Raw genomic sequence first — 21,792 nt, 5'->3', positions numbered from 1 at the left:
AGAGGAACCACAGGGGAGAACTGGGTTATTTCACAGTCGCGGCACCTCTGGTTCTGACCGCTCACGATGCTGGGGATCAGAGCCCCCCATGGCACCCCACTCAATCACCAGGGGCTGTCCCCCACTCTCGCCACTCTAGACCCCACTGCTCCCCACGTGAGTCACAGACTCGTGTCTCTGTACGTTTGCTTATGTTGCTCTGACAGTAAAGCCTTTCTTATTTTAGTCGGCATGATGGAATCCGATTTCAAGCCCAGCTTGCTCGTCAGCTGTCTTGAGAAAATTGCTGTAGCAGAGACTGCTAATTACCTGTCCAAGTTCCCTTCTCCCCTTCTTCCCCAGCAACAAATCTCAATCTTTAGCTTTGGGGCTAGGAATCACAGAGCAGACTGTGGGGAGTAAATAGGAACCAAAGAAATATCCTGCTGAGGGCTCCATCTCCACATCCTGACTACAGCCCACCTAACATGCAGCCATTCATTCAGCAAATGTTAAATCACTGCTTCTATTTATGACTGCCGCTGCGATTGTTATCTTATTAATGTTAAGGACAAAGCCATTATTACCTGATAAGATCTGGAAATACATGAGTGAATAAGAATCAATCCACTCCCTAAAGAAACATTAACTAGAACAGAGAAAACAAAACAAAAACAAGAAACTGCCCTGAAAGGCGGTGGATGCTCTGACCTAACAGGTACTGCGTGCGCTCTGCAACCCAGACGACACACAAACCAAAGTCTTCGGGTTTGAGAGAGAACAGACCCGGCATCTCAGATGACAAGACCTACAGTGAATCTCAGCAGACCAAGCGAACTGGCCAGAGAGCGGCGACAAAAAGTGCAAAGGACCAGGGAAAATGTGGCCTGGGGGAAGCCGACTGAAGGAAGGAGCAAGAGCCGCCAAGCGTCAGAGGCGAGGCCAGCACCCCGTGGGCCTCATTGCGTGAACTAGGACCTCTGCACTTCTCCCAGAAGGCAAGGAACGATCCTGGAACAGTCCGAGGCACACAGGTGGTATCATCAGATCACTCTCGCTATCTGACTAGAGTGAGTGGCAGCATTTCTACCGAGGTAACCGGGTGGGCGCTCACACCGCCCAGATACACGTGTCACAGAAGGAGCAAGTCTGGAGGAAAAGACGAGGAGTGTGGTTAAAGACATGCTGAGTTTGAAGTGTGTGTGGGCATGTCTAATGTGAGACCAATCTTGGCAGCAGATAAAGATTTGAGAGTCATCAACACACAGATGGGAACTGAAGCCACGATACCGGATGATCATGAAGGTTACAGACAGAATGAAAAGAAGGACAAGGACAGATTGGATAATTACTAATATCCAAGGGATGAAAGCTTGGATATTAATAAGTATTGAATCTAGAGTACAAACTGAAGCAGGGCAAAGGCTAATAGAGTTCTACTAAGAGAACGCACTGGTCAGAGCAAACACCCTCTTCCAACAACACAAGAGAAGACTCTACACATGGACATCACCAGATGGTCAACACCAAAATCAGACTGATTATATTCTTTGCAGCCAAAGATAGAGAAGCTCTATATAGTCAGAAAAAACAAGACTGGGAGCTGATTGTGGCTCAGATCATGAACTCCTTATTGCCAAATTCAGACTTAAATTGAAGAAAGTAGAAAAAAACCATTAGACCATTCAGGTATGACCTAAATCAAATCCCTTATGATTGTACAATGGAAGTGACAAATAGATTCAAGGGATTAGATCGGACAGACAGAGTGCCTGAAGAACTATGGAAGGAGGTACGTAACACTGCCCAAGAGGTGGTGACCAAAACCATCCCAAAGAAAAAGAAATGCAAAAAGGCAAAATGATTATCTGAGGAGGCCTTACAAATAGCTGAGAAAAGAAGAGAAGTGAAAGGCAAAGGAGAAAATGAAAGATATACCCATCTGAATGCAGAGTTCCAAAGAACAGCAAGGAGAGATAAGAAAGCCTTCCTCAGTGATAAAAGATGAAAACAATACAATGAGAAAGACTAGAGATCTCTTAAAGAAAATCAGGGATACTAAGGGAATATTTCATGCAAAGATGGGCACAATAAAGGACAGAAATAGTATGGACCTGACAGAAGCAGAAGAGACTAAGAAGAGGTGGCAAGAATACACAGAAGAACTGTACAAAAAGGTCTTCATGACCCAGATAACCACGATGGTGTGATCACTCACCTAGAGCCAGACATCCTGGAATGTAAAGTCAAGTGGGCCTTAGGAAGCATCACTAGGAACAAAGCTAGTGGGGGTGATGGAATTTCAGCTGAGATACTTCAAATCCTAAAATATAATGCTGTGAAAGTGCTTCACTCAATATGCCAGCAATTGTGGAAAATTCAGCAGTGGTCACAGGACTTGAAAAGGTCGGTTTTCATTCCAATCCCAAAGAAGCGCAATGTCAAAGAATGTTCAAACTACTGCACAATTGCACTCGTCACATGCAAGGTAATGCTCTAAATCCTTCAAACTAGGCTTCAACAGTATGTGAACGGAGAACTTCCAGATGATCAAGCTGGATTTAGAAAAGGCAGAGGAACCAGAGAACAAACTGCCAACATCCACTGGATTATCAAAAAAGCAAGAGAATTCCCGCAAAATATCTATTTCTGCTTCAGACTGTGCCAAAGCCTTTGACTATGTGGATCACAGCAGACTGTGGGAAACTCTTAAAGAGATGGCAATGCCAGACCACCTTACCTGCCTCCTGAGAAACCTGTATGCAGGAAAAGAAGCAACAGTTAGAACCAGGCATGGAACAATGAACTGGTTCAAAACCGGAAAAGGAGTATATCAAGGCTGTATACCGTCACCCTGCTTATTTAACCTACATGCAAAGTATGTTACGCAAAATGCTGAACTGGATGAAGCTCAAGCTGGAATCATGGTTGCCAGGAGAAATATCAATAACCTCAGATATGCAGATGACACCACTCTAATGGCAGAAAGCAAAGAGGAACTAAAGAGCCTCTTGATGAAAGTGAAAGAGGAGAGTGAAAAAGCTGGCTTAAAACTCAGCATTAAGAAAACTAAAATCATGGCATCCAGTCCCATCACTTCATGGCAAACAGAAGAGGAAAAAGTGGAAACAGTGACAGACTTTATTTTCTTGGGCTCCAAAATCACTGCAGACGGTGACTGCAGCCATGAAATTAAGAGACACTTGCTCCTTGGAACAAAAGCTCCGACACCTTGGAAGAAAAGCTCTGACACATCTAGACAGTGTATTAAAAAGCAGAAGACATCACTTTGGTGACAAAGGTCCATACAGTCAAAGCTATGGTTTTTCCAGTAGTCATATACAGATGTGAGAGTTGGACCATAAAGAAGGCTGAGTGCCAAAGAACTGATGCTTTCAAACTGTGGTGCTGGAAAAGACTCTTAAGAGTTCTTTGGACAACAAGATCAAACTAGTCTGTCATAAAGGAAATCAACCCTGAATATTCACCGGAAGGACTGATGCTAAAGCTCCAATGTTCCGGCCACCTGATGTGAAGAGCTAACTCATTGGAAAAGACCCTGATGCTGGGAAAGATTGAAGGCAGCAGAGAAGGGGGCAACAGCAGATGAGATGGTTGGATGGCCGCATTGGCTCAATGAATATGAGTTTGAGCAAACTCCAGGAGATAGTGGGGGACAGGGAAGCCTGGTGTGCTGGAGTCCATATGATCTCAAAGAATCAGACATGACTGATCAACTGAACAACAACTAGGGATTAAAGAGAGAAAAAATATCCAACTAAGCAAACAGAAAATGGGAAGATAATGAGTCCTTGGTACACAGCACACTAGGCCACTTGACCTCGTGTTACGCTACTCTAGCAATTAGACCTTGACTTTATGCCAGTCCATTAACGGCTATGTTCACACCTTTGCCCATGGTACCCTTGAAATTGTCAGATACTTGTTCTGAATGGCTTACCTGTTACCTGAACTTCAGTCAATCACCTGCTTGCCCTACCTCTGCTAAGACATACACTCAGGAGTTTGACCTTTATTCAGACCTTGGTTTTCAGTGTTTCCTTTCTGCCTATTTGTTCTCCTTTGCAATGATTTCACTTATATCTGGGCCTGTACCCCCCTAAATGTCTAGTCCTGGAATTAATCCTCTGGTTATATTTTCAGGGTTACACATCTAGACTTCTCCCCACCCTACCATCTGACCTGGAACAACAAACAAGGCTTCATGAGTGTGGCCTGGAACTCAAGCCCAATCCTCATGTATTAAAGGATAAAGCAATGCTAAAACGCTAAAGCAAAGGTCAGAAATCCCACTCTGAGGCATCACAGGTAAGACCTGAACTGGGTCTCTCCTGCATTACCCAGAAAACTTCTGAAATGACTCTTCTTTGAATAGAAACCAGGCCCATGGCATGCATGACCATCCCAGTATCCAAAGCAAGAGGCATCACTGCCAAGGACATCCTGAGTACACGAATGCATCTAAACTGTGTCGGGCACAGAAGTCAGTCTAGAACTAGAGGCAAATCCTGAAAACATGAAAATTCATGATTTATGACCATTAAATGTGACAAATACAAAACTTTAAGAAGAAAGGAAAATATAAGCTTTCAATATAACTGCAACTTAAAAAAAAAAACAGCTCACTTACCAACATGAATATTATCTTTAAATGCCACATCACGGAGCTGAAATATTAAATGGCGGCTAAATTTTTCCTCAGTGCTAGAATCCAAGTTGAGAACATCTTCAGCTGAACAGTTAACCCTATAAAACTCTTGAAGTGCTTTACAAACATGCTGAGAATGCAAGGAAAATTAATTAAACATTATTTTTAATTTGTTTTAAAATTTTTTCATAAGTAAAATTCAAATCTTAGTACAAATAAGTCTAACCTATTTTGATATCAGATTACATAACAATTTGTTGAATTACTTTATTGAAATATGTATATTTAAATTACTACACATTTATGTTAAAAAATTCATAGGCTCTCAGGATTAAAGGCCTCTCAAGATTCAAATAATTTACCTTATATGTTAATCTCTAAACTCACAATAAAAATATTTTTAAGCAGCTCTTTAAATATTATCTATGAGTTAAAAAGTCACTAATTCTGTTGTTTATAATTTTAGTTTTCAGAAAGTTCCTCGTGTACACCGAGCCCAAACCTACTTCAAGAATAAGGCCTCCGGGGCCTTTATCATAATGATGATAAAGACAGTTATGCGTCACAGGAAAGTAAGCATGGGGTCAGGAGGACACGACTAGCAATCAGAAAGACCAGAAACAATGTCAGGAAACAGGAAACAGCAAATGAGCTGAACACATAGCGTTTCCATGTGATGCTCGGAAGGAAGCCCAGCGACCCCGGGAATGAGGTGAGGGAGGCGAGGCCCAGAGCCCAGGAGCGGTCCCGAAGACACGGCCAAAGAGCCGTGGAGAACAGGTCAGCAGGGGGAAGGACTGCGGGAGCCCCCACCCTGGCCACGGGAGCAGAGGGCAGCGGGGGATCCTCCTGAGGCAGAGATCAAGCCCTGAGCCTTTGGAGTGGGAGCACTGACTCCAAGACCCTAGATTACCAGAGCACTAACCCTAGGGAGTATCAAACAGTGAGACCGCACAAAGGAAGCCCCTCGAATACAAAACCCAACCCCCAGTACCACCCTGTGCGGGACATCTCATCTAAACAACAAACAAAACAAAAATACAAACCCAATCATCAGCAGACAGGATTACCGCCTCACTCAGCCTTGCCCATCAGAGGAAAAACAAACAAACTCAGCACAAATCTCACCCTATAGGAAGCTTGCAATGGTTGTTCACCATTGCAACAAAAAGAATTAAATAGGAATAAACTTACCTAAGGAGACAAAAGAACTGTACACAGAAAATTATAAAACACTAATGAAAGAAATCAAAGATGACATTAACAGATGGAGAGATATTCCATGTTCCTGGGTAGGAAGAATCAATATTGTGAAAATGACTATATTACCAAACACAGTCTACAGATTCAATGTGATCCCTATCAAATTACCAATGACATTTTTCACAGATCTAGAACAAAAAATTTCACTATTCATACGGAAACACAAAAGACCCCTAATAGCCAAAGCAGTCTTGAGAAAGAAGAATGGAGTTGGAAGAATCAACCTTCCTGAGTTCAGATTATACTACAAAGCTACAGTCATCAAGACAATATGGCACTGGCACAAAAACAGAAATACAGACCAACAGAACAAGATAGAAAGCCCAGAAATAAACCCATGCACCTATGGGTATCTTATTTTTTACCTTATTTTTGACAAAGGAGGCAAAAAAATACAATGGGGCGAAGACAGCCTCTTCAATAAATGGTGTTGGGGAAACTGGACAACTACATGTAAAAGAATGAAATTAGAACACTTCGTAACACCATACACAAAGATAAACTCTATTAAAGACTTAAATATAAGACCAGAAACTATAAAAACTCTTAGAGGAAAACATAGGCAGAACACTTGATGACATAAAGCAAAGCAAGATCCTCTATGACCCACCTCTTAGAGTAAATGGAAATAAAAACAGAAGTAAACAAATGGGACCTGATTAAACTGAAAAGCTTTTGCACAGCATAGGAAACTATATGCAAAGTGAAAAGACAACCCTCAGAATGGGAGAAAATAATAGCAAATGAAACAACTGACAAAGGATTAATTTCCAAAATACATAAGCAGCTCATATAACTCAATGCCAGAAAGACGAACAACCCAATCAAAAAGTAGGGGAAAGACCTAAACAGACATTTGTCAAAAAAAAGACATACCCAAAAAAAAAAAAAAAAAAAGAAGACATACAGATGACTGACAAACACATGAAAAGATGCTCAACATCGCTCATTATTAGAGAAATGCAACTCGAAACTACGAGATATTGCCTCACACCAGTCAGAATGGCCCTCATCAAAGAGTCTACAAACAATAAATGCTGGAGAGGGTGTGGAGAAAAGGGAAAGGTCTTGCACTATTGGTGGGAATGGAAATTAATACATACACTATGAAAGACGGTAGGGAGATTCCTTAAAAAACTAGGAATAAAACCACCATATGACCCAGCAATCCCACTCCTAGGCTTATACCCTGAGGAAAACCAAAACTGAAAGAGACACATGTATCCCATGGTTCATTAAAGCACTATTTATAATAGCTAGGACATGGAAGCAACGTAGATGTCCACTGACAGATGAATGGATAAAGAAGTGGTGGTACATATACACAATGGAATATTACTCAGCCATAGTAGGAATGCCTTTGAGTCAGTTCTAATGAGGTGGATGAACCTAGAACCTATTCTACAGAGTGAAGTAAGTCAGAAAGAGAAAGATAAATATCATATTCTAATGCACACATACAGAATCTAGAAAAATGGTACTGAAGAATTTATTTACAGGGCAGCAATGGAGAAACAGACATAGAGAATAGACTTATGGACATGGGGAGAGGGGAGGAGAGGGTGAGATGTATGGAAAGAGTAACATGGAAACTGACATTACCATGTGTAAAATAGATAGCCAATGGGAATTTGCTCTATGGCTCAGGAAACTCAAACAGGGGTTCTGTATCAACCTAGAGGGGTGGGGTGGGGAGGGAGATGGGAGGGAGGTTCAAAAGGGAGGGGATATATGGATACCTGTGGCTGATTCATGTTGAGGTTTGACAGAAAACAACAAAATTCTGTAAAGCAATTATCCTTCAATAAATAAATAAATAAGAAATCAGAAAGACCTGTTTGAGTTCTAGCTTTGCCACTTAACAGATCTGTCACTTTAGTCAAGTCCAAACCTAACATTCCTCAGCTGCAAAATGGGATAATGACAGAACCCAACTTTTCGGGCTGTTGTAAGAAGCAAAGAGAAGAATGAGAGTAAAGGGTTGGCCCAGCGCTTGGTACATATAACTGCGTAAAAGCGTGGCTGTGCGGTCATAGGATGAGTCGCTCATGAAGCCTGTCTTCTCTTCTGCAAAACGGACATACTAAGAACCACCATGCAGGGTTATCTTGGGATGAGACACCTAACGGTGGTGGTGGCTTAGTTGCTAAGTCGTGTCTGACTTTTGCGACCCTGTGGTCACCAGGCTCTTCCGTCCATGGGATTCTCCAGGCAATGCTGGAGTGGGTTGCCATTTCCTTCTCCAGGGGATCTTCCCGACCCAGGGATGGAACCCAGGTCACCTGCACTGCAGGCAGATTCTTTACCAAGTGAGCTCTGAGGGAAGCCCGAGATACCTAATAGTTAAGCAATAAACTGTGTTTATTAATGTTATTTTGCTATTATTACAGCATGCCATCTCCCACCAGGCTCTCTGATCCTACTCTCCTTCAGTAAATTTTTTGAGAAGGCCGCCTCAATTTCCTTATCTACATCAGATTCCCCCATATACTCTACCTCGAGTTGTAGCACTTACGCAGCTGCTATTTTATGTTAATTTGTGTGAAATTTTTGATAAGTTTCCTCTATATTACAGAGAATATTTCTCACTATCCGTTCTCTTCTGCTTCTGTAGTCACAGAACCCTGATTATGGATAGATACAATATCATCCAGAAAAAGGACCAAGTTTCCCAGACTCCCCTGCAGTAACGTGGGGGCCACATGACCAAGTTCTGGCCAACAGGATGTGAGCCGAAGGAAAATATTCCGCTTCTACATTACAATCTGAAAGCTGAGGGGCATGCTCACCCTTTCCCCTGTTCTATGGACTAAAATGCAGACATAGGGGTGGTGAGCCCTCTTGGACAACGTAAATAAAGGCATCTTGGGAACAGCAAAGCAACAAGCCTCATCTCTAATACAATGGAGTCACATCCAGGAGTTACATGAGAGGGAAATAACTTTCTATCTCGTTTATGCCATTTTAGTTTTAGGTCTTTATTATGACAGTACATCTATCCTAACTTATTATCCTCCATTACACAATGAACTCTACGAAAACAGAAATCACGCCTCTTTGGGCTAACCATTGTATTCTCAATGCCGAGCCACACTGACAACAGTACATGCTGAAAGGATTTAGATAAATTAATAAAGTCGAGCTCTACAGAATAAAACTAACAATTCTGAGGTAATAAAAATACTCATAATTCCCTTCTCTTTTCCAAGTTAAATTTTAAATAAAATTTATAATCTATAAAAGTTTTGTAAATCACTACATTGTACACCTGAAACTAACATAATATTGTAACTTAACTATAACTCAACTTTAAAAGTTTTTATTTCAACATTTAAATTGTAAAATCCAGACGTTAAAAATAAATGATTATTTGAGCAATGTTACCTATCAACAGTTTTATAAAACACTTTTAAGCACCAAAATTCACTCCATTTGGCAGAAGTTGCTTACTGAAATTGTCAGTTAAGTTACTGAATCAAAGGGCATTACATATTATCACTAGTTATGACTAGCCAGTTACTTATTAACAATCTATTGTAACAGTTAATCTAACTTATACCTCCTCACAGAGACTCTAAAGGAAAAGTACTTATTGGATTGTAAGCTTGTTACAAAGTAACCAATAAATGAAATTAATTTCAATATAATCATTTAAAAGATCATATAAGTAAAATAATCCTAATAATTTTTCTACCAACACGATAAATGTGTTATATAAAAATGCTGTATAATTTTAAATTCAGATCTCTACTTTTTCCAACTTTTGCTAATGTAAAAGATTAGTGGTTTAAGACTAATTTCTGTAAGATTATAAAGAATGAGAAGGAAAAAAAGTTAAATACCTACATGATCTTTGCCATACCAATATTTATTAATCATTATTAAAAATAGGATTTGCACTAGTATTGATTCCTTTAGGGATATGTTTCTAGTTTCTAATATAATGAAGTATTTCTTTTGTATCTTAATTCCTTGTTCGCCAGAGACCATTTAATAAATCCTTCCTTAGGTAGTAGAAGTGTGTATCATACATCAGAAGAGAGTCAGTGTTTATCAATTATTTAAAATGTAATTAAGGTTAAAAATTAAACATAACAACTATAATGAAATAAAACATTTAAATTTATTTTTAAGAGTCCAATAGCTACCTTAAGAAAAACATAACTTTTTTGCTGTTTGTTGGGAGGGCTAGGGGAACTTATGTGTACTTTTTTTGCTTCAAAGCCAGGAGAAAGCTAACATGATTTTTTTTAAACAGCATTTTCATATCTTTTTCAAATAAACTTATAATAAAACATGTAGACATCGATCATAATCAGCAGATATTCTTAATCAAAAACATTTTAATTTGGATGTATTTCTAACATTATGAGTCATCTACAGTTAACATCTAAAACAAAAAAAATAGTTAATGTTAATACCTACTCTGAGGCCAAATAACAGTTAATATAGTACACCTTAACCAGTACAATCTTAAAAGATTTTATAAATGAATCTAATAGGGCTTAGTTGCACAAGCCCACATTCCTCTTATTACTAATTTCCTAGTTGACATTGCTAAATCAAAAATAAATACTAGAACTATACTTTTTCTTTGTTAAAAATAAATGATAATTATGTTTCTAGACCAGGTTTTTTTGCTTTGGCTCCAACCCTTCCTTCTTTCTGGAATTATTTCTCCACTGATCTCCAGTAGCATATTGGGCACCTACCAACCTGGGGAGTTCCTCTTTCAGTATCCTATCATTTTGCCTTCTCATACTGTTCATGGGGTTCTCAAGGCAAGAATACTGAAGTGGTTTGCCATTCCCTTCTCCAGTGGACCACATTCTGTCAGACCTCTCCACCATGACCTGTCCGTCTTGGGTGGCCCCACACGGCATGGCTTAGTTTCATTGAGTTAGACAAGGCTGTGGTGCGTGTGATCAGATTGGCTAGTTTTCTGTGATTATGGTTTTAGTGTGTCTGCCCTCTGATGCCCTCTCGCAACACCTACCATCTTACTTGGGTTTCTCTTACCTTGTACATGGGGTATCTCTTCACGGCTGCTCCAGCAAAGCGCAGCCACTGCTCCTTACCTTGGACGAGGGGTATCTTCTCATGGCCATCATGAACTCCTTATTGCCAAATTGACTTAAATTGAAGAAAGTAGGGAAAACCACTAGACCATTCAGGTACGACCTAAATCAAATCCCTTATGTCTATATAGTGGAAGTGAGAAATAGATTTAAGGGACTAGATCTGATACAGTGCCTGATGAACTATGGACGGAGGTTCATGACATTGTACAGGAGACAGGGATCAAGACCATCCCCATGGAAAAGAAATGCAAAAAGGCAAAATGGTCGTCTGAGGAGGCCTTACAAATAGCTGTGAAGAGAAGTGAAAGCAAAGGAGAAAAGGAAAGATATTCCCATTTGAACGCAGAGTTCCAAAGAATAGCAAGGAGAGATAAGAAAGCCTTCCTCAGTGATCAATGCAAAGAAATAGAGGAAAACAACAGAATGGGAAAGACTAGAGATCTCTTCAAGAAAATTAGAGATACCAAGGGAACATTTCACATAAAGATGGGCTCGATAAAGGACAGAAATGGTATGGACCTAACAGAAGCAGAAGATATTAAGAAGAGGTGGCAAGAATACACAGAAGAACTGTACAAAAAAGATCTTCACAACCCAGATAATCACAATGGTGTGATCACTCACCTAGAGGCAGACATCCTGGAATGTGAAGTCAAGTGGGCCTTTGGAAGCATCACTATGAACAAAGCTAGTGGAGGTGATGGAATTCCATCTGAGCTATTTCAAATCCTAAAAGATGATGCTGTGAAAGTGCTGCACTCAATATGCCAGCAAATTTGGAAAACTCAGCAGTGGCCACAGGACTGGAAAAGGTCCGTTTTCATTCCAATCCCTAAGAAAGGCAATCCCAAAGAAATCTCAAACTACCGCACAATTGCACTCATCTCACACGCTAGGTAAAGTAATGCTCAAAATTCTCCAAGCCAGGCTTGAGCAATACATGAACCATGAAATTCCAGATGTTCAAGCTTATTTTAGAAAAGGCAGAGGAACCAGAGATTAAATTGCCAACATCTGCTGGATCATTGAGAAAGCAAGAGAGTTCCAGAAAAACATCTATTTCTGCTTTATTGACTATGTCAGAGCCTTTGACTGTGTGGATCACAATAAATTGTGGAAAATTCTGAAAGAGATGAGAACACCAGACCACCTGACCTGCCTCTTGAGAAACCTGTATGCAGGTCAGGAAGCAACAGTTAGAACTGGACATGGAAGAACAGACTGGTTCCAAATAAGAAAAGGAGTCCATCAAGGCTGTATATTGTCACCCTGCTTATTTAACCTATATGCAGACTACATCATGAGAAACGCTGGGCTGGAAGAAGCAGAAGTTGGAATCAAGATTTCCAGAGAAATATCAATAACCTCAGATATGCAGATGACACCACCCTTATGGCAGAAAGCGAAGAAGAACTGAAAAGCCTCTTGATGAAAGTGAAAGGACAGTGAAAAAGCTGGCTTAAAGCTGAATATTCAGAAAACTAAGATCATGGCATCCAGTCCCATCATTTCATGGGAAATAGATGGGGAGACAGTGGAAACAGTGTCAGACTTTATTTTTGGGGCTCCAAAATCACTGCAGATGGTGATTGCAGCCATGAAATTAAAAGACACTTACTCCTTGGAAGCAAAGTTATGACCAACCTAGATAGCATATTAAAAAGCAGAGACATTACTTTGCCAACAAAGGTCCATCTGGTCAAGGCTATGGTTTTTCCAGTGGTCATGTATGGATATGAGAGTTGGACTGTGAAGAAAGCTGAGCGCCGAAAAATTGGTGCTTTTGAACTGTGGTGTTGGAGGAGACTCTTGAGAGTCCCTTGGACTGCAAGGAGATCCAACCAGTCCATCCTAAAGGAGATCAGTCCTGGGTGTTCATTGGAAGGACTGATGTTGAAGCTCAAACTCCAGTACTTTGGCCACCTCATGCGAAGAGTTGACTCATTTGAAAAGACCCTGATGCTGGGAGGGATTGGGGGCAGGAGAAGAAGGGGATGACAGAGGATGAGATGGTTGGATGGCATCACCAACTTGATAGACATGGGTTTGAGTAAACTCTGGGAGTTGGTGATGGACAGGGAGGCCTGGCGTGCTGCGATTCATGGGGTCGCAGAGTCGGACACGACTGAGCGACTGAACTGAACTGAACTGAGACCAGGTTTTGCCAGTAACTAGTTGTTGGACCTGGAACTGGAATTAAGTCTCTCTAGCCTTTGGCTTCCTCATTTATGATGATGTAAGAAGAGTTTCCAAAATTTCTGTCAGCTCAAAAATTCTCATACTATTTTCATCTGAATTTTCTTGAAGTTCATTTCAGAACTCAATTTTTACTGTAAAAATTACTTCACTTAATACTCAGAATCAACTGTAATGTAAAAGAATATATAAGAAACAGAAAATTAAAAAAAAAAAAAAAGAAAGAAAGAAACAGAAAATTCCCAAACTGCCACTTCTCTCAGTTTTTTTTAATTGGATACAGTAATATTATGAAACATACAGACATAAACTGAAACTTCCTCCATTTCAGAAGTTTACTTTGAGGAGTGCCATTAAGAAATGAAAGTCAAAAGTACGAGTAACAAGAAAAAGGAGGAGAAACATTGAACCTATATGTTACATGGTCTGGATTCGTTTAATTCTTTTAACGACTGAATGAGGAAAAGATATACAAGTAGATATACGAAGAAAAACCTGAGTCTGAAATTTACCTCTATGAGTAATGCAACCATCTTTTTCCCATCAGCTCCTGGATTGGCAAGTTTGTTAAATTCCAAATCAAAATAAAGCTTGCACACAGCATTTTCAGGAATGACTTCATAGCAGTGTAAGAGATTTCTTCTGAATTGAATAATTCAAGATGGTTAGGCTTATATCTCATTCTTTTTAAAGCATAGAAGCTGCTCTTGTATCTCAAGATAGCATATTAACTGTGATTTAATGACATATAACTATGACATAGTGAAGACAAGATAAAATGAACTGCTAACCCCAAGTTTATGGATCACAGTATCAAGAGTCTCCATCAAACAAGATATAATAATCACATTCTGTAACATTACTTAACAAAAATACAGTTTAACTTCATACTGTTATTTATTCACAGATGATTTTGATATCAGACATCACTTTTACATTTGCTTTTGATATTACCATGAAGCATATTTTGTTTGAGAACAGAACTTTCTCAAACTGGGATCCTGGAATCACATATACTTGGGAGTCCATGAATTTTTAATGAAAATTTTTAACTTTCATATTTTCATTAAGAATATTTTAAAAACTGCTTACACACATTCTGAATCATCTGGCTTCAAGGCGCTTTCAATGCTCACATTTGCAATTTCATTCTCACTGGTACCAAGAGGGGTATGACTTTAAGAAGGGAAAGGTAAAACAGAAGAAGCAATAAAAATAACGGGCCCACTCTCCTCTCAGAGTCTGGCCCTGCCTCTGGCCTTAAATGTTAAGAATGCTCAGGGGAGAAAAAGGTGTGAAGTCAGCCAAGGGAAGACATATATACAGATTTATCTATTTGCAAAGATCTCTACAACAGATGCCAGAAATGGAAAAAACTGACAGAAATCATGGCTCTGTCAAGGTGATAGAAAATTGAAAGGCATCCATAAATGAAAATTAACTAAAAATAAAGGTGTCATTTGAGTAATTTGAAAAAAGATGTATGCCTTTAATATGGGTTATTAAGAACAGATGCTGAATTGATTGATAAACTACTTGGTGACATCGTATGCAAATAAAACATTTATACTAATTTGAACAAAAAAAGTGATGGGGGAGTTGTGTCATCACGTAGTGCAGGAATTTCCACACACACACAAATTCTCTCTCCTAGCACCTGGTGAGATTCAGTGTTCCTTATCACAAGGAAACTTCAGAATTAATTCCAATAGTAAAGGGGTAATTAACTGGTGATTGAGAACTATGAGAGCCCAGGCAGCCTGATTTAACTTCACAAGCATTTCCAGATGAAGGAAATGTAACTTCAACGTGCTCTCTTTTAAAAGCTACTTACCGGGATTTATAGTAAAACCAAAGTTGAGCATAGGTTGTTACGAGGTAAATACGCTGTCCATCACCCACTCTGCATTCCAAAGCAAACACATGAACTTCCTTTATAAAATCAAAAATATCAAATGTTAGTAAAAATGCAAATTCAAAATCAACTATAGCTATTAAATGTTCATATAGAATTTTACCATTCAAATTTTCAAAAACTGGAACATTTGTATTATTAAAAACAAGAAAATGAATCACTAAATCAATGCCAGTCAAAATCTAATTATTTGTTTTTACTTATATTTAGTCACTCAGGTAATACATGTTTAAGGCGCAAACAGAACATCCAGACTAAAAAGAAAAAAAATAAATATTTTGTAATCATTTGACTTCCTATTGTAATTTTACTTACTAATTTATGTAATTTTTAAAACTACCTGAACACTATTATAATTGGGGCTAAAATTAATAAATTCCCTAGAACATACAAAAACATATGGGAACCACTTAAAAAACATATTTATATGTTAATCTCAAAAGCTTAAGGAAAAGTTTTAAAATGCTTAAAGAAGGTCCTCCTCCTTAAAAACTTTTAGCATATTTTTATACATCATTAATGAGTGGAATCACAATATATTTCATTTATGCTGGATACATTCATCTTTTCATTATACTTCTTTATATTCCCAACAGGGCCCAACAAACAAACAAACGATGTGCAATACACAGCTGCTTGTTTATTTCTGAGTACCATTCCCTTTGTAAGACCAGCATGTAGCAAGCATTTCTTCCTCCCACTCTCCTAATGTGTTGGAAATTATGAAAAATCCACTCTACTACTCCAAAACACAACGGGGACAGAAGAAAGAAAAAAACATGGGTGCTTTGGTAGGATGATTTAAGTTCTAGGGCTTATCAATGCTAAGCTATGACATTTGAGACATTTTCATTTGCCGTTGTTCAAATTCAAATCTCTGATCCCTAATTTTATCCTTAAAACCCCACACACCACTCGCTCTCCTTGCTAATATTTCTGTGGGTAGTATTTAGTTTTACTCTTAAACTCATACTATTATTTTTCAGTCCACGAATAGTCATTTTTTCCTCTAAGCATAGCTTCATTTCTATGTCATTGCAAATTTTTTAAACTATTTGGCACCGGATATGTCACCCTTTTTCATTATTAATATAAAGTAAATGGTTAATCACTCATAGGGATATTTTTCCTAAATAGTATAAAAAGACTGCAATTAAATTCTTCTGGTAAAATATGTGGCCTGAAATGAAGACAGACAACAGAGTCTTTTTGGAAATCTTAAGTTATAGTAGCCCTAAAGAAAAAGATGAGTAAAATTACCTCTTTACAGCTTTTAACAAAATTAAAAGCCTGAGTCTGCCGATGAAACAGTTTCCAAATGGAAGGTGGTTCTTCCGGCTTGGACAACCTCGGTCTGTACGCTGAGGTCAAGGGTCTCCTCTCATATTGGGACGCTCGTTCTTCAATCTGCTTCAGCGTTGCTTCCCATTTTCTCTTCATTGGATCAGGAGTGTGGGAAGACTAAATCCTGTCCCATGTACGACTTCTATCAATTACAACTAAAACAAACAAACAAGGACGTCAATTTCCACGTTTAGAATATATTTTGTCTTGTAAAACTTCAAAACTCATTTCTGCTTATTTCTCTGTCTGCTTCCACAGCGTGTTTTACATGAAGTTTTAATGTAAAACAAGGACAGGAGTGGGTATCAGAAATCTTTAGATCCTGGCTCTTTCATCTGACAGCGCTACAGTTTTGAACCGTAAATGAAGTTCGCCAGCTTCCCTGCTGGCTCAGATGGTAAAGAATCCGCCTGCAATGCAGGAGACCTGAAGTTCTCTAAATTGTAATCAGCTGCAAAAAGGGGAAGCAACATGATCTTTAGGTAGTTATCTTGAGGACACATACAACATGAAAATGTTTTGCAAATTACAATACATCATGTAAATATGTGTTTGTTTGTTTCGCATCAGTATGGTTTTTACTATAACCATTTTGTTACATCAAGTGCTATCTCTACCTGGCCCAGATGGTGAGTGGCATTCCTGTGCTATTATTTCCTAGTGCAGAATTCATTTCTAAGGCACCACTGTACAATTCTTAGCTCCCTTTTCCTTTTGTGCCCACTGCTTTTCTCCTCAAACACCTATAGCTGGGAGGATAACCCAGTGTATGAATGAGAAATTACAATATTGGTTAGTTTTGGTTTGGGATGTATGGTAATCATAAGCATGATTTTTAAAAAGACCCCATGGACTTTAACCCACCAGGCTCCTCTGTTCATGGAATTCTCCAGGCAAGAATACTGAGGTTGGTAGGCTCCTTCTCCAGGGGATATTCCTGACCCAGGGCTCGAACCCCGGTCTCCTGCATTGCAGGCAGATTCTTTAGCATCTGAGCCACCAGGGAAGCCCCAAATCAATCTTCATCTCTGTTAATTTAATAACTCTATTTTTGTGATTAGTAAATTGAAATGATTGCATTGTAACCCATTTATTAATGACATATGTTTTTGTTTGAATTCAAGGCTTCCATGTTAGCCATACCAAGGTAAGGGGGTCAGGCAATACTTTCCCAATTTGGGATGGATTATGGTTTACTCACAAAGGAAAAAGGACAGGATTTTAGAAGAGGGGAAACGCTGCCAGCGTAGAGAAAAAACAGGGACACATTCTCTGGCATCCCTCCTATCAAGAGCTGCTATCTAAGACCACGCCCATATAGACGCTGGCCTTGGCCACGTGACTGATTTTGGCCAAGGTCACACCGACAAATGTGAAGCAAGTAGAGATTTAGTAAGTGCTTATGCATGGGATTTGGCGAGCCTAGAGTCCTGCTCTGAGAACCTCAAGCTATAGCTCAAGCCTCACAGAGTTTTTCCCTGGTACCAAGGTACCCCAGCTGTTGGCCAGTACCACTATCAGAAATGGGAGTTTAGCCATCTTAAATCATCACCTGAACTCAATGCTCGAGTAAGCCTGAGCGAGTTCAGGTGAAAGATCCAAAGAACTGCCCAAAAAATTGTTTTTAAAGCCAGCAAGCTTTGGCCTAGTTTTTACAAAGAAATAGAAATAACTAGTAGTTTCCTTCTTCACTAGTTTCAACTATGTTGTAATTTATGTATGCAGAAAACAGACATATTAGTTTCTCTTAATATATTAAAGCATTTGAAGGCAAAATCCCCATGTTCCTTTAGCAACGCATATCTAGAACTTTATGTTGATAAACATACTCTTGAATGCTAGCAGAAAACTTTACAATGACATAAATTCATGAGCAAATGACATATTTTCTGGAAGGAAAAACAGAATCACCCTAGAAGATTAAGAGAGGGTAGGAATATTATGACACTGTCAGGGGGAAAAAAAGGCATATTATCCATAGATTTCAAATTTGACTCATAACAGACTAAGAAATTTCATTCTGTCAGAGTTAGATTCAATCCACATGAAAATTATAAACCAAGAAACAGAAATAAAATTCTATCAACATAAATTTTATAACAGATATGCCTAGGAAAAGAATACAATTTCACTGAAGAGATGGGGCAATTTTTAATACAACTGTGTTTTCAATGTAAGTGCTACTGCTCCTTATTGCTAGATAGATTCTGAGTATTAATTTAATCTGCTTCACACATGGATAAAAGTCTCCTCCATTTAGACAGTTAGGAGACAACTAGTCTCCTAGATGAGAACTGACTTTATGAAGTGAAGTGAAGTGAAGTGGCTCAGCCGTGTCTGACTCTTTACGACCCCATGGACTGTAGCCTACCAAGCTCCTCCGTCCATGGGATTCTCCAGGCAAGAATACTGGAGTGAGTTGCCATTTCCTTCTCCAGGGGATCTTCCCGACCCAGGGATCGAACCCAGGTTGCCTGCACTGGAGGCAGATGCTTTAACCTCTGAGCCACCAGGGAAGCCCTGACTTTATGAAACTAACCTTTAATAAAGTCCACCAATTACTTAATGAAGAAAATAAACTACAGAATCCAATCAGATGTGAACTGACTAATATAAAACAAATAACTGGCTAGAAATAACCATGTGGATGTTCACGCTTACAGTATCAGGAAAAATTTTTTCTGGTTTTGTAAAAATATTAGTGTGACCACAGAAGTATATATAAAAGTCACAGTCACAATATAAAACCAATTTAACACTTACTAGACTGAGGAAACCATGCATGTCAACAGAAAAAAAAGCGAGAGAGAGAGAGAAGTTCAAAATACGTTATGTTCTTTGCACGGTTTTAAAATTTTAACAGCTGGGTCGAAAGACAGCTGGAGCTTAGACTATTCAAGCAGCAGGGGTGAACGACAAAAGCGGAGGAAGTGAACAGGAAAGCATCTAGCATTCTGGCTTTGGGCTGTCATATTCCTTATCCCTACATCCTGGGAGAATATATCACCACGTTAGAAGTGCTTTCAACTCCTGGTGGGGAAGCTATTATTATTCTATGTATATAGTTAAACAAGAAAACCCCTTTTCACACAGAGACCATAACTATTTTTGTAACAATTCCCAAGCCCCAGAGAAAAATATTTGTTGCATTTTAAAATAGCAGGCTTAAGAGCGCTTTTATTTCCTAGATTTGCACAGGAAAGATTGTTTAACCATTTTTTATACCGATTTTATAACTAAAGGTGGTCAGGCTAGAAAAAAGGCTGGCTGAGTGTTTTAGAGTAACTCTAGTGAGAGAAGGCAGTGAGAACGGGGGTGCAGAGATGACCCAGAAAGCCAACCTAAGCAGCCTTGGTTTCCCTAGGTTTATGGCTAGACTTGCTCATCTACTGACACTTTACCACCCGGTCCCTGGGGCAGCTGGACAGTCGGTACATGCTTCATGATTACTGGCTTCCATGCTAGTGGTAAAGAATCTGCCTGCATTGCAGGAGATGAGGGTTGGATCTCTGGGCTGGAAAGATACACTGGATAAGGGCATGACAACGCATTCCAGTATTCTTGCCTGGAAAATCCATGGACAGAGGAGCCTGGTGGGCTAGCCCATGTGACCTCAAAGAGTCAGACTTGACTGAGCACGCACACACAGACACACACACACACACACACTCACACTGAAGCCTGCCTCCCAAGGTCCTCTCCAGCCCAGTTCTCCTAGCTTCCTTTTTGTCTAATCACAAGTCAATTTTTATTCCCCAACTCCAACTTCTCCCTCTGTTCTGAGAATAGTTTCAACAGTATTTTGTGTTTTCTGACATGTATGTTGCAGTTCTAATATTTAGTAATGTTCTAGTATTTGGCAATGTTTTCTTAATATCATTCCTTTCAGGGCCTCTTGTAATACATTTATACTAATTCTCCCACTGCTAAAGTATTCATAATAAAGTGTGTGACTAAAACTTCATTTACAGTAATTCAGTTTATTTCCCAGGTGAATACACTCTTTACGTAATTAAATATACTGAGTTTTTCCTCCCCCCCCCCCCCAATTCAATCACTTTGCCTATGCTTGAACAAAGTAACTCAAATTTAAATTTCCCAAAAGTCTCCTGTAAAAGAAGAAAACATTCCGTGGTACACTGCTTTTTTCTGATTCTTTTCACCTTTCTACCCTGCTCACAGGATTTCCCAACCAAACAGCCTAATTCTGCCAGACTAATCACCCTTACTCCAATACTTTGGCCACCTGATTCGAAGAGCTGACTCATTTGAAAAGACCCTGATGCTGGGAAAGATTGACAGCAGGAGGAGAAGGGGATGACAGAGGATGAGATGGCTGGATGGCATCACCGACTCAATGGACATGAGCCTGAGTAAATTCCGGGAGTTGGTGATGGACACGGAGGCCTGGCGTGCTGTGGTTCATGGGGTGGCAAAGAGTCGGACACGACTGAGCAACTGAACTGAATCACCCTTAAAACCATTTTCAGTAGCAAAGACATGGAAGTAACCTAAATGTCCATCAACAGAGGAATGGATAAAGACATGCGGTATACATATACAATGAAATATCATTCAGCCATAAAAAAGAATGAAATAATGCCATTTACAGCAACAGGGATGGATCTAGAGATTATCAAACTAAATGAAGTCATACAAACAAAGACAAATATCCTACCATATCACTCATATGTGGAATCTAAGTTTTTAAAAATATGATACAAATGAACTTATTTAGAAAACAGATATTGCAAACAAGCTTATGGTTACAAAGGGGAAATGTGACGGGAATGGGAGGAATAAATCAGGAGCTTGGGATTAACACACATACACATTACTATATAGATGACGGATGACCAACAAAGACCTACTGAGAAGCATAGGGAACTCTATTCAATACTCTGTGACAACTTACATGAGAAAAAAAAATCTGGAAAAGAATAAATATACGCGTAACTGAATCACTCTTGTTGTACACTTGAAACGAATTATCACTGTAACTCAACTTTACTCCAATAAAAAAAAATTTTTAATTTACATAACTCTTCCTAGAGACACTCAATGATTCAGAGCTTCACTTAACGCATACTTAAGTCTACCTCAGTAAGTCCAAACTCTTCAAAATCTGGCCCTAAACCACTGCCCATTTGATTTCTTATTGCTCAGCCTTCTCACCAAATGAACCATAATGACCACTGCCTGCAAGATCTGGCCCACTCCTGCACATTTCCCTCACCTGGAGTGCCGCCCATCTTCCCCCAAAGTCTTTCCCTTGGAGGCCCAGATCAAGTTCTGACACCTGGGAGACACCTTTATAAAAAGAAATTTCAAAACTGAGATGACAG

The 21,792-nt window shown here is 39.3% G+C and overlaps 1 protein-coding gene across 8 annotated transcripts in view; it reads right to left on the bottom strand.

Annotated features, from left to right (window-relative positions):
* The window catches only part of PRIMPOL (primase and DNA directed polymerase), a 48,108-nt gene that overhangs the window by 25,572 nt on the left and 744 nt on the right, over positions 1-21,792 (bottom strand). For 6 of the 8 annotated variants that reach the window (XR_009691635.1, XM_061134752.1, XM_061134753.1 and 3 more), the window contains exons 2-5: positions 16,364-16,602; positions 15,023-15,120; positions 13,701-13,830; positions 4,631-4,778 (exon numbers count right to left, since the gene is read on the bottom strand). Coding sequence is in view for 5 of the 8 variants with exons in the window: in XM_061134752.1 (XP_060990735.1) it covers positions 4,631-4,778; positions 13,701-13,830; positions 15,023-15,120; positions 16,364-16,543 (556 nt within the window). In the remaining 3 variants the exon portion in view is untranslated. Of the gene's footprint in view, positions 1-4,630; positions 4,779-11,616; positions 11,825-13,700; positions 13,831-15,022; positions 15,121-16,363; positions 16,603-21,792 lie in introns of those variants that run through there. The other 2 variants (XM_061134754.1, XM_061134755.1) reach the window with 2 other exon arrangements.

The sequence above is a fragment of the Dama dama genome, chromosome 32 (genome assembly GCF_033118175.1).
Source record: "Dama dama isolate Ldn47 chromosome 32, ASM3311817v1, whole genome shotgun sequence".
NCBI lineage: Eukaryota > Metazoa > Chordata > Mammalia > Artiodactyla > Cervidae > Dama > Dama dama.
This window is presented reverse-complemented; position numbering and strand designations above follow the sequence as displayed.